This window comes from Globicephala melas, chromosome X (assembly GCF_963455315.2).
Source record: "Globicephala melas chromosome X, mGloMel1.2, whole genome shotgun sequence".
Classification (NCBI taxonomy): domain Eukaryota; kingdom Metazoa; phylum Chordata; class Mammalia; order Artiodactyla; family Delphinidae; genus Globicephala; species Globicephala melas.
The window spans coordinates 43,079,212-43,095,463 of NC_083335.1; the positions used below are offsets into that span (position 1 = coordinate 43,079,212).

Sequence of the window (16,252 nt, forward strand, 5' to 3'; positions counted from 1 at the left end):
TGGCACGGGCCCTTGGCGCGTTACGCTCCGCGGCATTCTGGCTGAGCGGATTTATCGGCGATCCGAAACCTCCCACCCCTGCTCGCTCACACTCCCCACTCACACTCCCCACACCACACACTCACTCTTCCTTTCTCTCACACATTCACCCACAGCCCGAGACAGAAAGAGACTGCGAGATAGACCTCCGAGTGCTGGAGCGCCCGGGAGGGAGTGAGCCCAACGCAGCGCGGCCAGCGCCTCTCCAGGAGGATGGAATCAAGACGCTCCCGCAAGTAAACTTTGGCGGCGACATAACCGTCGACCGTGGCAGCTGCTGAGGCGGACCCCAGCGACATGCAACTGAGCTAGGAGGGCTTCCTACCGCGGCGGCGGCGGCGGCGGCGGCGGCCCTCGGAGCGACACCCCAGCCCAGACTGAGGGAGGAGGAGAAGCCCCTGGTACCTGCGGCGTCGGCCCCGCCTCTCCTGGCCGGTACTGTTGTCGCTTTGCCTCCCCTCCTCCCCATTCCCCGCCCCCCGGGCCATTGGAAAGACCCGGACTTCTATTTTCTTGGACAAATTGCCATCGGCCAGCTTTCGCAAACTTGACGTGGAGGCTCGGGCTGCGTTGGTAACTGTGATTTTCGAGACGAAAACGCCCGCAGTCCAACTGCTCTGTGGGGGTGGCTCCGTGCCCATCTCCGATCCTGGACACACGCGCCCCTCAAGCCTTCTGAAGCCAACCACAGTGCAAGGGAGCGCGTTCTCGTCTCGGCAGCCTCTCTCCCCTCCCCCTTCTTCTGCCGGCCCGGGGAGAGCCATCCCGCTCAGCCGGATACTCTGGCGGCTGCGGCGCTTGACAGCAACTCAGACTCCCTCCTGCGACCCCCCTTTCTCCCCAACAGGCCTCGAAAAGGCCAGCGTGACCCCCCCGGACCCCGGAGGGCGCGTTCCAGGCGGGTCCTGTCTCCGCAGTGATCCAGGAGCACTGGGGGGAGGTCCTTGCGCATGCCAGGTGCACAGACTACGCGATAGCCAGCCCCAGTGCAGGTGCGCCGCGGCGGGCCGGGCACTGCCTGAGAGGCTGTACCCTCACTGCACTCCCCGCCTTCGCCTCAAGCGCGGTCAGGACTCAGCAGCGCGTCGACCCGGCCGCTCAGACGCCGTCCGACCCGCAGCCCTGCGCCGCTGCGGCCAGTCGAGCCCGGCTAACTTTGAAGGGGGAAAACTGAGTAGCCGGGCTGGAGGGAGGGGGCTCGGGGCCGCGCGGCGCTCCCTCGGCCCCCCGGAGCCCCCGGGTCCCCCGCGAGCCCCCGCCCGGTCCGCCGCAATCTCAGCATTGGAGCCGGCGCGGGTGTCCCCCCCGCGCCGCCGGGCCGCCCTGGGCGAGACTCCTCCGGCGGCCTCCGGGGCCCCGGGGCGCGCGCAACAGGCGGCCCGAGTCGGCGGGAAGCTGGAGCGCCGGCGGCGTCGGCCTCGGAGGGGTGTGGAGAGGCGAGGCCAGGCAGAGCCCCGCGCAGCCATGGAGTCGCTCCTGCTGCCGGTGCTGCTGCTGTTGGCTGTACTGTGGACACAGGCGGCCGCCCTCATTAACCTCAAGTACTCGGTAGAAGAGGAGCAGCGCGCCGGGACGGTGATCGCCAACGTGGCCAAGGACGCGCGCGAGGCGGGCTTTGCACTGGACCCACGGCAGGCCTCTGCCTTTCGTGTGGTGTCCAACTCCGCTCCGCACCTGGTGGACATCAACCCCAGCTCGGGCCTGTTGGTCACCAAGCAGAAGATCGACCGTGACTTGTTGTGCCGCCAGAGCCCCAAGTGCATCATCTCGCTTGAGGTCATGTCCAGCTCAATGGAGATCTGCGTGATTAAGGTGGAGATCAAGGACCTGAATGACAACGCGCCCAGCTTCCCGGCGGCACAGATTGAGCTGGAGATCTCAGAGGCGGCCAGCCCTGGGACGCGCATCCCGCTGGACAGCGCCTATGACCCGGACTCGGGCAGCTTCGGCGTGCAGACGTACGAGCTCACGCCTAACGAGCTATTTGGCCTGGAGATCAAGACGCGCGGCGACGGCTCGCGCTTTGCAGAACTCGTGGTGGAGAAGAGTCTGGACCGGGAGACGCAGTCGCACTACAGCTTTCGCATCACTGCGCTCGACGGCGGCGACCCGCCGCACCTGGGCACTGTTGGCCTCAGCATCAAGGTGACCGACTCCAATGACAACAACCCTGTGTTTGGCGAGTCCACCTATTTAGTGACCGTGCCAGAGAACTCACCTCCCAACACGCCTGTCATCCGTCTCAACGCCAGTGACCCAGACGAAGGCACCAATGGCCAGGTGGTCTACTCCTTCTATGGCTACGTCAACGACCGCACTCGAGAACTCTTCCAGATCGACCCGCACAGCGGCCTGGTCACGGTCACTGGTGCCCTAGACTATGAAGAGGGCCATGTGTACGAACTGGATGTGCAGGCCAAGGACCTGGGGCCCAACTCCATCCCGGCACACTGCAAGGTCACCGTCAGCGTTCTGGACACCAATGACAACCCGCCGGTCATCAACCTGCTGTCGGTCAACAGCGAGCTGGTGGAGGTGAGCGAGAGCGCCCCACCGGGCTACGTGATTGCACTGGTGCGGGTGTCTGATCGAGACTCCGGCCTCAATGGGCGCGTGCAGTGCCGTTTGCTGGGCAACGTGCCCTTTCGTCTGCAGGAGTATGAAAGCTTCTCCACTATCCTGGTGGACGGACGACTGGACCGCGAGCAGCACGACCAGTACAATCTCACGATCCAGGCGCGCGACGGCGGCGTGCCCATGCTGCAGAGCTCCAAGTCCTTTACCGTGCGCATCACCGACGAGAACGACAACCACCCGCACTTCTCCAAGCCCTACTACCAGGTCATTGTGCAGGAGAACAACACTCCCGGTGCCTATCTGCTCTCTGTGTCGGCCCGAGACCCCGACCTGGGTCTCAATGGCAGTGTTTCCTACCAGATCGTGCCGTCGCAGGTGCGGGACATGCCTGTCTTCACCTATGTCTCCATCAACCCCAACTCGGGTGACATCTATGCGCTGCGATCCTTCAACCACGAGCAGACCAAGGCATTTGAATTCAAGGTGCTGGCCAAGGACGGCGGCCTGCCCTCGCTGCAGAGCAACTCCACTGTTCGGGTCATCATCCTCGACGTCAATGACAATACCCCAGTCATCACCGCCCCACCCCTGATCAACGGCACCGCTGAAGTCTACATACCCCGCAACTCGGGCATAGGCTACCTGGTGACCGTTGTCAAAGCAGACGACTACGATGAGGGCGAGAATGGCCGGGTCACCTATGACATGACAGAGGGCGACCGCGGCTTCTTTGAAATAGACCAGGTCAATGGCGAGGTCAGAACCACTCGCACCTTCAGCGAGAGCTCCAAAGCTTCCTACGAGCTTATTGTGGTGGCCCACGACCACGGCAAGACGTCTCTCTCCGCCTCTGCGCTCGTCCTAATCTACCTATCCCCTGCTCTCGACGCCCAAGAGTCGATGGGTTCGGTGAACTTGTCCTTGATTTTCATTATCGCCCTGGGCTCCATTGCTGGCATCCTCTTTGTCACTATGATCTTTGTGGCGATCAAGTGCAAGAGAGACAACAAAGAAATCCGGACCTACAACTGCAGGTAGAGCCAACTTTTCTTTCTTTCCTTCTTTGTCTTGGGTGAATAATGTGTATCTGTGTCTCTGTGTGAAAACCCCAGTGCTTTTATTTCCTATTTAAATACATGCACCCTACTTACAGCGCTTCTTTTTGGAGGGAGGGGGGAGTTTATGTCAGCCCAAGTTGATCAATTCTTTTGAACTGACAGTTTTCTGGAAGACAATCATTTACTGTTCGAATGGATTCTGTCACATAATGATGATGAGCAGAATAGCAATTATCATTTTAAAATTTGCACAGCTGTCTCCATGAAGTTATGGCAGAAAAAAATTAATATGAGAGAGAGAGAAAGATTGATTGATTTTTAGCAGAACCTTGATACCACAACTTGATTTGGGGGCTGTAGTGTTTTGGGGACAGGTACTGAAAGGAAAGGGAGTACTGGCAGCTGCCCTGTCCTGTTGTAGAGAGAACCTCTGAAGAAAGCCTGTGAGTGGGAGTCTAAGGTAGGAAACAAAGTTGGGGGAAGAGAGAACAGAAGTGTGTGGGGAAGCAGGCGATTAGAGTTTTTTAGTGTGTTCTTGGCTTATTTTGTATCCAGTCCCCAAACATCTGGCTATGTGAAGTGAAATTCTACTAGTCATCTATATGTTTTCAAATATCTGGTTATTGGGTAGAGACCAAACATCCCAATGAGGAACAGGACTTTTGCATCCAGATGTTTCACTAAAAGTAGCAATCTTCTGGAGTTGATGGTTCTTTCCTCTAATGTGGAACTCTGCTGTGGCCCTAAGAGCTGGTCCTTACCAGTGGATGTCACTATGGGCTGTGGTGTTACAGTTTCCCTTGAAATGTGTGCAGAATATGTGTGTGGTATGCCTGAGAGAGAGGGAGGTGGGGGAAGGAGGGAGGGAGGGAGGGAGATAGAGAGAGAGAGAGAGGGAGGGAGGGAGGGGGAATAGAAATGTGGAAACTGGAATGACACGTAGTAATTTTTTTAGAAAAAGATTTCCTGATAAGCACTTTGGAGGGTCTTACTGAAGCCCTTCCTTACAATATCCAATTTAGGATAATACATGTAATTTTTTTTCAGCAGTGTCTCATTGAAACGGTTGAAAAAAAAAGTTGTTTCTTTAGTTTGCTGAAAATGAATGATGCTGCTATTTCCAACCAAGGTGTGTGTGTGCTTTCAACACACCTACACATCCAGTGTGTCTTTTGTGCCATCTGTGCTTGCATGTTAATCAGTCAAAATATGTTCCTGTAGGTCCAATTTGTATTTGACATCAACTGAAATGCACACTTCTGTGAATCAGAGCCCCCTGAATATGTAACAGCCATGCAATTATTGTTTCCCTTTTACTATTCTCTGCGTTACACAAGTTAGTAGACAAATGCTAACCACACATGAATATCAATCAGGTGCCATAAAAGAGCAGCTGCAATGCCTCATAAATGCTTTAATCCTGTTGCTAGTGAAATGGCCATGACTTTTCTTTCCTTCAGCTCCGAGTCATTTCAGATGGGAGAAATGGAAATTAATATTACTCTTACCTTTGAAACCTGTGACTGCCAGTGGCATTTTTTATAGGAGAAAAATGAGGAGTCTATAAAATTTTATTTATATGGAGATAATGATAGAGGGGACTCTTAAGCCATTTCCTCAGCATAAAGTAAATGCATAAGACCCTTTCCTTGATGAAAAGAAATCAGGTTGAAATAAAGATATTGAAGGCTTTGCCACCTCTTGGTGATGTATGACTCAAAGTGAGAGCTCTTTCTGAGAGCTTGCCAGGGAGATCATTAAACAGGGAGGAGAGCATTTGAAATGAAAAGAAAAAAAAACAAAAAAAGTGAATCTCAGTGCTCTCCAACTTCACTCATATGTGTATTTTGTAAAGAGCTCTGTTTCCTGCGCTGGTTTGGGATTAATGAAGTACAGTTTAATTAAATAATTGCTCGATACAGAAAGGGCTGTGCAATGAATGCCTCAGCTGAATAATTGGACGGGGCATTGCCAAACTTACCCATCGTGGGTAAACAAAATGATTAGAACTTCTCATTGATTCTAAACGATTAGAAAAGAAAATCAACCCCAGTCCTGGGGTCTTTGGGATTTTATCTGCTCCCAAGCCCCAATAGCATCAGCTTGCCCTCACTGCAAGTCTGCCTGAGCACAGAGAGAAAGGGTGAGGGGAAGGCAACTGCTCAGCTCTAGGAAGATCCCTGGGACATAGCAAGAATGTGCCTCTGGAGATAGGCAATCTCCTGGTCTGATCACTTTTTAGAAACCTAAAGTTTAAGAGCTTGTCTTTCCGTGTATTAAGCAGAGGTTTCTTGTTCTCAGCCTCTGCAGAGCCTCTTCCTGAAATGCATTCATTTATGATACTTGCGAGATGATCTGCACTTGCTGTTTGAATTGGGCTCCCTTTTTGTATTCAGACAATTAGCTTTGTCGAGGGAGAATACAGGCACAGTCTTTCCCTTGTAAAGATCAACCTGTATTATTTATTAACCCTATTGTTTTGCTGATTATTGCTCAGAAATGGAATTTCCAGACAATAAGCTGAATCATTGTGTGCAAAGTAATAAATGACTTTGAGAATCTGGCTACATTTAAATGTATTTCTTTTGACAAGTCTCTTAATGCTTGGTGTCTTTGGTGCGCGTTGCTGGGTCTGTGTCAGTGTTAATTAAATTGAGCTCTTTAAGTTCCAGCACAGCTGCTTGTAGGTACACCTGAATGGAGAGGGATGCTGAATGCACTAACCTTTAAATTCCTTTGCAGTAATTGTTTAACCATCATTTGTCTCCTCGGCTGTTTTAAAAAAGGACAAAACAGCAAGTGTCTGCATTGCATCTTGGTTTCTCCCATTAGCAAGGAGCAAGAAAAAAAGGCTGAGGAGAAAGTGAGCCTAAGGGGAAAGAGGTAAAAAGTCTTTTCCCCTCGTTCAAATGGGTTTGGCTATCAGATTTCCTGAGGAGAGGTGGGGGGTGGGGTGGGGAGTAGAAGGGAGCAGGGCTAGGGCAGTGGGAACGAGGGTGTGGAGGAGAGGAGCTGAGAATTTGTCAAAGGACAGGGTCTGATTTGCTCCCATTCAAAATCGATCAGTTCAATCACCAAGGAACCTGATTGAGGGTGTTCGTCACATGGCAATTGCTTGGAGGAACTGGAAAGGGGATTAGTTTTTATTTCTTTCTATCTCCTCTTCTGTTAAATTAGAACTAACTTCTTATTTCACCCAGGAGTTCCTTTGGCTTCCAGAAAAGCTCCCGATTTGAGCATTTTCATGCTTTCTCTCCCATAGGCTCAACTTTCCCCGTCCCCACACCCTTGTTAAATGGTCACTCACAATGAGGAATTCCAAATCTAAAGTATAGAAACTTTGGGGAGGGGTAGTGGGAGGTTACTATGTTTAATATAAAAACTTTACAGCCCTCAGCTTGGTTTCACACGTAGAAAGCACAGGGAGAAACCTGATGATGTAATGCACCAGAATAAGAAGCTGGAGCGGAGATGGGGTGCAACCCTCTGGGGTGCTTAATGTTTATTAATCGATGCGTGGTTTGGGAGGGCGTTAGCGATACATGCTGCCTTTTCTGTCACATAGAATCGCTGAGTACTCCTATGGGCATCAAAAGAAATCAAGCAAGAAGAAAAAAATCAATAAGAATGACATCCGCCTGGTACCCCGGGATGTGGAGGAGACAGACAAGATGAACGTTGTCAGTTGCTCCTCCCTGACCTCGTCCCTCAACTATTTCGACTACCACCAGCAGACCCTTCCTCTGGGCTGCCGCCGCTCTGAGAGCACTTTCTTGAATGTGGAGAACCAGAATACCCGCAATACCAGCGCCAACCACATCTACCATCACTCTTTCAACAGCCAGGGCCCCCAGCAACCAGACCTGATCATCAACGGTGTGCCTCTGCCCGAGGTGAGTGCAGCTAAGCGGCTCTGTGAGGTCCTCCGAGGCCTCTTTCCCATGCTGCTCGCTGGACCCCATCAGCCTCTATGGTGGCACATTCCCTGGCAGGGGTGGGAGAACTTCTCTGCCTAAGCCCATTTCCAAAGTCAGGGTTTGCTACCAGTGCTTCTTGGGGCAGAGGGTAACCCAACATATTGAGCCTTTGTAGGGGTGGATGTTGGGAGTAGGAGCTCAAGGTCTGAGCCTTTGAAATACCTATATGGTATTTTGGCGTAATATGAATTGTACCACCTGTTGCAAATACAGTACGCTTGCCAGCCTGTTGTACCAGTACAACAGTTAAAGTGGCTAAGAATCAACAAGTAGTCTTAAAGATAGATGAGCCCTAGAATGCTCGGGGGCCAGTTTCCTAGTGTGAGAGTGATTCAGCCTTCTGAAGCCCCCTTTTGCTTTTTCTTTGGTCATATACCTGCTTTGCTGAGAATATGGATGGGCCGGTTAAAGGGAGGCAAACAAAAATATAAAAAAGCCACATTGCTGTTTCTTAATAGTTCTTATGGTGACATTTGACAAATGAGGAGGTTGAAACTGTCACTAATAATGAAAATTTCAGGAATTAACTATGTATTTGAGTTAGCTCTGTTTCTCTTTACCAGGAATGAATGTTTTCAAATGGAAGCATTTTTTTTTTTTAGACACTACGTGGTCCGGTGTTTGCTGTCTATTGAAATTTTTCAGGGTAGTAGGGTAGTAACGTGGATGATGGTAGGTTGGTGGCTGGGTGGAAGGCTATAAATAACAGCTCTTAAGTTAATTTCATTTTTCCTTGAATTGCTTAAGTCCCTCTTTGGTTGGAAATTTAATGCACTGGGAGGCATATGCCCTCTTCCAGGCCACTAATGAAAGGAATACTACATACTTGGAGAGCACTTCACAACCTTTGTCTTCTTTGATCCTTACAGTCAGGTATCTTAATAGGTTGCCCTTCAGTAGATGATGAAAGGAGGTCCAGAGATGCTAAGGGACTTGTTCAGACTCACTGGGCAGGGATATCAAGAGAGAGAGAGAGGAAGGACTAGATTGCAGGGCTCTATAACTCTGGCGAGTGCTGTTTCAGTGACACTTCCCTGCCTCAGAAATAATTCAGCCTAACATACCTGGGCTGGGATGCATATAAAATGGCCTGATAGTATTTATATCAATTTCATAGGGCAAAGGGTTTTAGGATCACTTTTATCGACTGCTCCTCCTAGTTCCTGAAAAATATTTCTCATCAGAATTAATGGGGCCAAAAAGCAGTGCTTTTCCTTAGAAACTGATGATTTTCTTCTAGCAACAGAGACACCAATATTGTCAATCTATAAGTAAGGATTTATTGAAAATCCAGTATTATGCTAGGTAGGCTCAGTTATAATTATGAATGTCAGTGGATACTACTAGGGACTAGACCATAGACTTTCTGGAGGACTACTCATGGACCACCAAGAGTTCAACAACGGAGAGGGAGAGGTAGTGCTATGTAGTGGAATCAGATAGACCATGATTTTGAATCTGGGGGACATGTCTTGCTATGGTATCCCTCTGAATCTCTGTTTCCTCATCTACAAAATGGGTACATCTGTCATGCAAGGTTGGTCCAAGGAATAATATGGCATTATGTAATGTAAGGGGACTGACACATAGGTACCCCCTGAATGGTAGGTCTCTTCACCAGACAATAATTGAAGAGTGACTATTGTAATGGCCTGCATACCTGAGTGTAACTCCCTAGGCACTTATAACCAAAGAGGAATTTAGGCTGGTTCTGTATAGAGAAGATCTACAAAGTGGTGCGGTTACCGTATTCATACTGGACTTTTAAATAATGGAGGTAAAAAATGCCAAGGTTTTGGGTTAGGTGCTGACTGCTGCTGCCAGTGGAGATGGACAAAAGAATTGAATCCTGAGGGCTTGGTGACTATGCAATCAATTCAAAGTAGTAGAGAAACATAAGCCCTGGTGTCTATGGGATGCTTTGAGGGGGCAAGAGATATATGACTATATCTGCATGGTTTACTTGAGATCTTGGTGTTCTTTCTGAGATTCTCCTGTGGACAAAATTAAACAAAGTATTGCTTCAGTTATTTAGAAAAGCCATTGAAAGTCTGAATTCTGATCCTATCTCTGACTCACAAAGCAAGATACTCTCTTATTTAACAAAGTCATGCAGACCTAGCGTCTAGGGCTAGTCAGGGCCAAGACAGCATATATTAGGTATGGTGAGGTTGTGTATTTCTAACATGCAGTCCCGGAGAGTTCAACTGACAAACCCATTCAGAAGGAGAGAGACCCACTCACAGCAGAGCATGAATCAGGCCATTTAAACCTGCATCTGTCACAAAGTCCTGCATGGAGAAAATGACACTTCTTTTCTTCCCATACCAGAGGCCCTTGAACATGGACTAGGTAGAATACTTAGGTACAGTGAAATCTGTAGAGGTGTAGGGATGATTGATTCATACATTCAACTAATATTTGTTGTGTGTCTATTCTTTGTAAGGTTCTGTTGTAGGCTCTGGTGTTAGAGAAATGAAAAAGATGTCCTCTGATCTCAAAGAATGCACATTCTAGTGAGGGAGATAAGCAAATAGGTGATTTGCGGTATGGAGTGATAGATGCTACTATCAGGTACAATGGGATAGTCTCCATTACTAGGATAATAATATCATAATGTATTTCCTACCTTTTCTTTATATTTTTCCTAATTAATTAATTGATCCATCTAAGAAACCAACAATTGTTAAGCAATTATAGCACAGAGTGTTAAGTGCTACCATGTGATACATATAAGATTCTGTGGAAATTTCTGTATTAAATCTTATTATGTCATGTACATTTTTCTCTATATTATTTCATTAAACCATTTTTTATTCATTAACTCAACCCAGGAGCATTTATTGCACACTTAGAACATGCCAGACACTGTATAACTTGCCAAGGATACAAAAATAAAACACTTGATCCTTGACCCCAGGGAGCTTACGGGGAGACAGACAAGTAAATAGGTCATTTCAGTTCAGGAGAACATGTCTTTACTGAGCACATATTACATTCTTACTCACCAGACTGGGACCAAAGGTCACTACGCATTAGGTTCCTTTGCTGGGCTACCTTGTGGACAAACTCACTCCCTTCATTAGCTGCAGCGTCGGTTACAGGGCTTACTGGCAATGGCATTACAGAGGAGTGAGAATTGCTTCCCTCACAGCGCTGCATCACACTTTAAAGTTTATCACCATGGCATTAAATCAAATCACTAAACATTGTTTGAGTGTCCACTGTGTGCTCAGCTGTGTGGCAGGTACCATGCGGATCCCAAATAAATATAAGATGTAGCATCTGCCTTCAGAGTTCATAGTTTGGTTGGGGAGCTAAGATCACCCACATGATTTCCCTGTAAGCAACACAAAAGGGTTTCTAACCTCCAGTCACTTTGCAGCCTGCTTAGTACTCTCTTGCTACTCCTTCCCTGGCAGCGCAGCCATCATTTATATGTAGATTTACTGTTGAGCTCTCAAGTTTGGTGCTGATGTGAGGGTAACTTTTGCATCAGTGTGCAGACCTAGCCACATTTGAATATTGTTGGCTCTAGAAACTGAAGGGAACGTGACTTTAAAGGCAGTTAGGTAGGAAAAGGCAAAGGGAATGGAGCACTGAAACATTCAATATTAAAAAACTCAAATTAAAAAATGCCTCACCAAAGAGACTGGATGTTTGGCCATTTCACCCCTCCTGAAGGCAGGAAGAGGTCCCACCCAAGTCTCTATTAATTACCAGCAGAAGAAATGAGTTGCATTGGAACTCAGCCTTTAGAATTATGGAGACCATCTTGCCTGGAATTCTTTTTTTGTTTGTTTTTTTTTGCGGTACGCGGGCCTCTCCCTGTTGTGGCCTCTCCCATTGTGGAGCACAGGCTCCGGACGCGCAGGCTCAGTGGCCATGGCTCACGGGCCTAGGCGCTCCGCGGCACGTGGGATCTTCCCAGACCAGGGCACGAACCCGTGTCCCCTGCATCGGCAGGTGGACTCTCAACCACTGCGCCACCAGGGAAGCCCTTGCCTGGAATTCTTTGTCTTCATTTACCTGTCCTCTGATGTTGGTCAGGAGGTCAGCTGTGTGGATTTTGTGGTTTTGTACACAAATTTGATGAGGGAACGTGGAGGATGCTTTTGCTGTTTACAGAAGACTTTTGTAGGATTAGTGATGTCAAGTATCTCTTAAATATTTTAAATTGAAGGTGAGATTTGCATTCTTTGGCATCCTGGTTTATTTAGTCCATAGATTTAGTGTATATGTAAGTGAATGTGTGTGTGTGTGTGCACATGCATATGGGTGTATGGGGTGGGGGGATAGTGAAGAGAGGGGAAAGGAGGTTGAAAAAATAGATAATGGAGAAGAAAGTAAGTAGTTTTGCCAGTTTGCTAAGATTTTTCTAAACTTAGTCCAGTTTTTTTTATTATTATTATTTTTTCGATATACGGGCCTCTCACTGTTGTGGCCTCTCCCATTGCGGAGCACAGGCTCCGGACGCGCAGGCTCAGCGGCCATGGCTCACGGGTCCAGCCGCTCCGCGGCATGTGGGATCTTCCCGGACCGGGGCACGAACCCATGTCCCCTGCATGGGCAGGCGGACTCTCTATCACTGCGCCACCAGGGAAGCCCTAGTCCAGTTTTTTTAGAGCCTCCTTAGTACGGCAAATAATTTTTCTTCCAATCTTATGGAATGGTGGCATGCCTTCTGGGTGTCTCTGTATGCTACAAAGTATTACTACTTTGTACATCAGCATTCCTGCATTACCCTTTTTGTCACCCAGGCCATGGTCACTGTTGAAGGAAGAAAATGAAACTCATTTCTTCTGCTGGTAATGGAGACTTGGGTGGGACCTCTTCCTGCCTTCAGGAGGGGTGAAATGGCCAAACATCCAGTCTCTTTGGTGAGATATTTTTAATTTGAGTTTTTAAATATTGAATGTTTCAGAGCTGACAATTCTAAGAGAGTGATAGTGGGCAAGAGCTTCCAGAATTCTAGTCATAGGGTGCATAGGGATTTAATTTTGGTTTCAGACTCCATCTTGAGCTCTCTCTTTTTATTTTTCCTTCTTTCACTAGCAAACTGTAACATCTTTGATATAAGACATCCTCAGGGTGTGTGCGTGGTCTGCTATGGTCACTCACGGAGCAGTTTCATAAGTAGCAGCGCGGTAGCAGTGGATGAGTTTGCAGGACAAGGATGTATGTGGCAGACCAAATTGAATGCTTCCAATTATCCTACTGAAAGTCTCAGTGCGTGTTATCTTAGTGCAAATAATGAAACTAAAACATCAGTTAGGCTTTGAAGAAAAATAAGAAAGAAATAGCATGCTTTGGTCCCTAAAAAGAGTTTTAAAAGTTAGGGATTTGCAGTGATCTGAGTGAAACTCTGAGCTAAGGAGCTAGAAAAGCAGCCACAAACCTATCAGGTGTCAGGTTCAGAAGTCACTAGAAAATTAATAGGTACAATGAGGCTGGTTAGGATAGCAAGGTAATGACACAAATCACCCCCTCCAATTAAAACAAACCAACAAACGCTTCAGGAAGCAATTTTATTGTAATTTCCTTGTTTTGACAGGGTCTTGGAACCATCTGAGTCTTATCCCTAAGGATCAAAAGTACCCCTCAGGCTTCAGAAGGAAGCAATGCAAAACAGTGCAGCCCACATATTTTCAAGGCTCACTCCAGTTTTCTTAAAAATCAAAGGCTCCACTTTTACTGAGAGACAGTCTAGGGCCACCCATTGCCTACATTGCATCTTATTGGCCCGTTTCACATCTAGTCTAAGCAGTGCGTTTCCCATGGGGATCCGCTTGCAAGATGTGTTCCAGAATAAACTGTTCCTCTGTCATCTCCATGCAACTGCTGCAGAACTGAGTTAGTTTACATTAGTATTTGCTAATTTATTATTATCATTCCTTATTGGCAATTAACTGGTTACCTTAGAGATCACCTCTCTCCCCATACACCTTCACTAAAGTTGAGCTCAGCCAGAGAGCTTGCTAATGATCCTGAGATTTCTCTCCCTAGGGGACTGGAGGCAGGACATTTTCCATAGAGGATTCTGAGCCTTTGGAATTCCTCTTATCAGAGGACCACTTGCTTTGGGTCCCAGTCACCCTACCTGGTTTTTCTCTGTCAGTCAGATTTATAAAGTGGGAGGAGCTGCAGACCTCTCCTCCCCTAACCTTGCCCTAGTCTTTGATGTGGCTTTGGTATACCATGCCCTGAGGCTGAAGCAGTAGGGTTGGGGGATTTCTTGCTCGGAATTGGAAGACTGAAAGAGGATGAAGTCACCTCCTGGCAAAGCTGGAGTCTTTCAATTATGGTGCTGCAGTGGATCTGAGGCGTCTGCTTGGAGTTTGAGATGTTGACCCCTCTGCATGTGTATCTCAGCTTCTAGGGCTTAGGGGAGGCCAAGCTTGGCTGGATCAAGTGTCTCAGATGTGGGTAAATGAAGCCATTTGTACAAAAGGCCTGTGTATAAGAGGCGGGAGGCTGGCTCTGGAGCAGCCATTTTCCCCCACTGAGAGGAGGCTTGATTTCTTGATGTGTGACTGGCTGGCCTTTAATGTGAGCCTCATTTACTTCGAACAATTGATAGGCTTGAAGTGAAAAGTCCCAGAGGATCAGTTGTTTGTAGAGGGAAATGCTCTTCAAGTTACATTTCCTCTTTGGCTGTTGTGTAGTTAGGAGTGGTTTTTGTGTGGGCTGCATGGTGAGGGTCACTCTGCTTCCAGTGGGTGTACCCAGGCTGCTAGTGCCTTCGTATGTCCCCCCAGAAAACCAGGAGGAAAGTACTGCAGCCTGAAACTGGATAACAGCTCTGCCAGCTCTAGGAACTTGGGGTCCCATGAGGAAATCTCATTTGCCATCATTCAGCAGCATTCAGGATACTGGTTAGGACCACACGGCGCCACAGCACTCCTGGAAGAGGTGTCAGAAGGGACCAGTATTTCTACTCTATAATCATGAAAATGGAGTTGCAGAGAAGGCAGATGAGTTGCCCAGGCACACATCATTTGGGGCCAAACTGGGTCCCTTTGGATCGATAGCAGTTCCTCTGTTGCAGTTTCCAAGTGCTTTCTGTCACGTAACAGAAAACTTGACTGGATTCCACAAGAAGACCTGTGGCTATACCTTTGGCCCTTAGTTGTGTTCCTGAAAAGTTGTGCAGCAGGAAGTGTTTGTTTTGTAAATTAGACCCCCTGTTAACCACAGTAGTGGCATTCCGCATAGAAACACTGTGGCGGATTCCTTCATAAAGGAAAGAACCCTTGTGTAATGTGAGTAATCAACTCCTTACCGATTTCCTTTGTAAATCTGGATTTTTCACATATCTTGTTTGCTTAAAGTGCAATTCCTCACATTGGCAAGATTTACAAAGCCTTTGAAAGGTGGGCCAATTCATTATTCCCTTGACTTCTCACTGTTTAGCCTTCCTGGTTGAATCTCACTTAATTACAAAATGTAATTATGTAATATCTAAAATACATGGTGTCCAGAGAAGACAGATAATATCTCCCAGATTTAACAAATGTTAACATTTCATATTTGCTCCAGATTTAAAAAAATTAAAGGTTACAGCTATCCTCTTCCCATTCTATTCCTCTCCCTCTATCCATTCTTTGTAAGTCTGTAGCTGGAAGAACAGCAACCCATCAGGAATGTTTTTGGTGCGTTTTGTCTTAGCCTCATGAGCTCGCTTCTGAAAGAGATGGCTCTCATTTTGCAGCCCCAGGTCCTAAAACCTCCCCAAGTCAATATGGGTCTCCTGGATTGAGTAGAGCCTGAGAATTACTTTGGAAAATGAAAACGCTCTCTTAAGCTTGCTTTAAATTCAGCCTTTGGTAGTATATAAAGATGTTAAAAAAAATTCAGCCTTTGGGGAGGGAGAAAATTACTTTTTGGAAAGAAAATAAGTGAGAGTGAGAGTTAGACAGATTGACAGACAGACAGGTGTCAGGGGCAGCTATCTTGAGTTTTGAGCAGACCATTTGGGATTGAAGCAGGCAAGAAGCTTGGTGTGAAGCCTGCATTCTCCTTGAGCTCAGTGTACATGGACTAGCACTGGGGCTTCTCCATGTCAGATGCTTAAGCACTGCCTTGATGTGCATAGTCTTCGGATGCTCCATTAAGTCTCCGAATGCCAGGGTGGCCAGTTTTCAGCTTCTCCCACCGGGCCCCATCTGGCCACTGTTCTGTGGCAAGCTGCTCTCCCTCACTGCCACCAGCACTGGTTTTGGCAGTCTCTGCTTTCTGGATTATTTTTGCTTGTAAATTTGATTTCCAGAGCATGAAGGGCACTTCATCTCAGATTGTGTAGTTTGCTCTTCTGAACAAAATGGATTCCCTGTGTAAGCTGGTGGGAAGATAAGTTCAATACAAAGGCCAGACTCTCCCTTTAGGGGAGTGTGTGTGTGTGTGTGCGTGTGCGTGTGTGTGTGTGTGTGTGATAGAGAGAGAGAGAGAGAGAGAGGGAGAGAGAGAGAGGACATATCTACTTGTCTCACCCACTTATTCTGCCTCTGAGGTGATGGAGCCTTTATGAGCTGGCCTGATTGTATACATATCTATGAGCTTAGCTTCTCAGAGCTCCCCTCCCCACTGTGACACTCTGCTGGT

General features: G+C 47.8%; 1 protein-coding gene across 3 annotated transcripts in view; it reads left to right on the forward strand.

Moving 5' to 3' along the window:
• Window positions 1-1,451: 1,451 nt before the first annotated feature.
• The window catches only part of PCDH19 (protocadherin 19), a 113,297-nt gene continuing 98,496 nt past the window's right edge, over window positions 1,452-16,252 (forward strand). For 2 of the 3 annotated variants that reach the window (XM_030840545.2, XM_060292604.1), the window contains exons 1-2: window positions 1,452-3,650; window positions 7,240-7,567. In XM_030840545.2, coding sequence (XP_030696405.1) covers window positions 1,504-3,650; window positions 7,240-7,567 — 2,475 coding nt within the window. In that variant the 5' untranslated portion in view covers window positions 1,452-1,503. The remainder of the gene's footprint in view (window positions 3,651-7,239; window positions 7,568-16,252) is intronic. The other variant, XM_060292605.1, reaches the window with a different exon arrangement.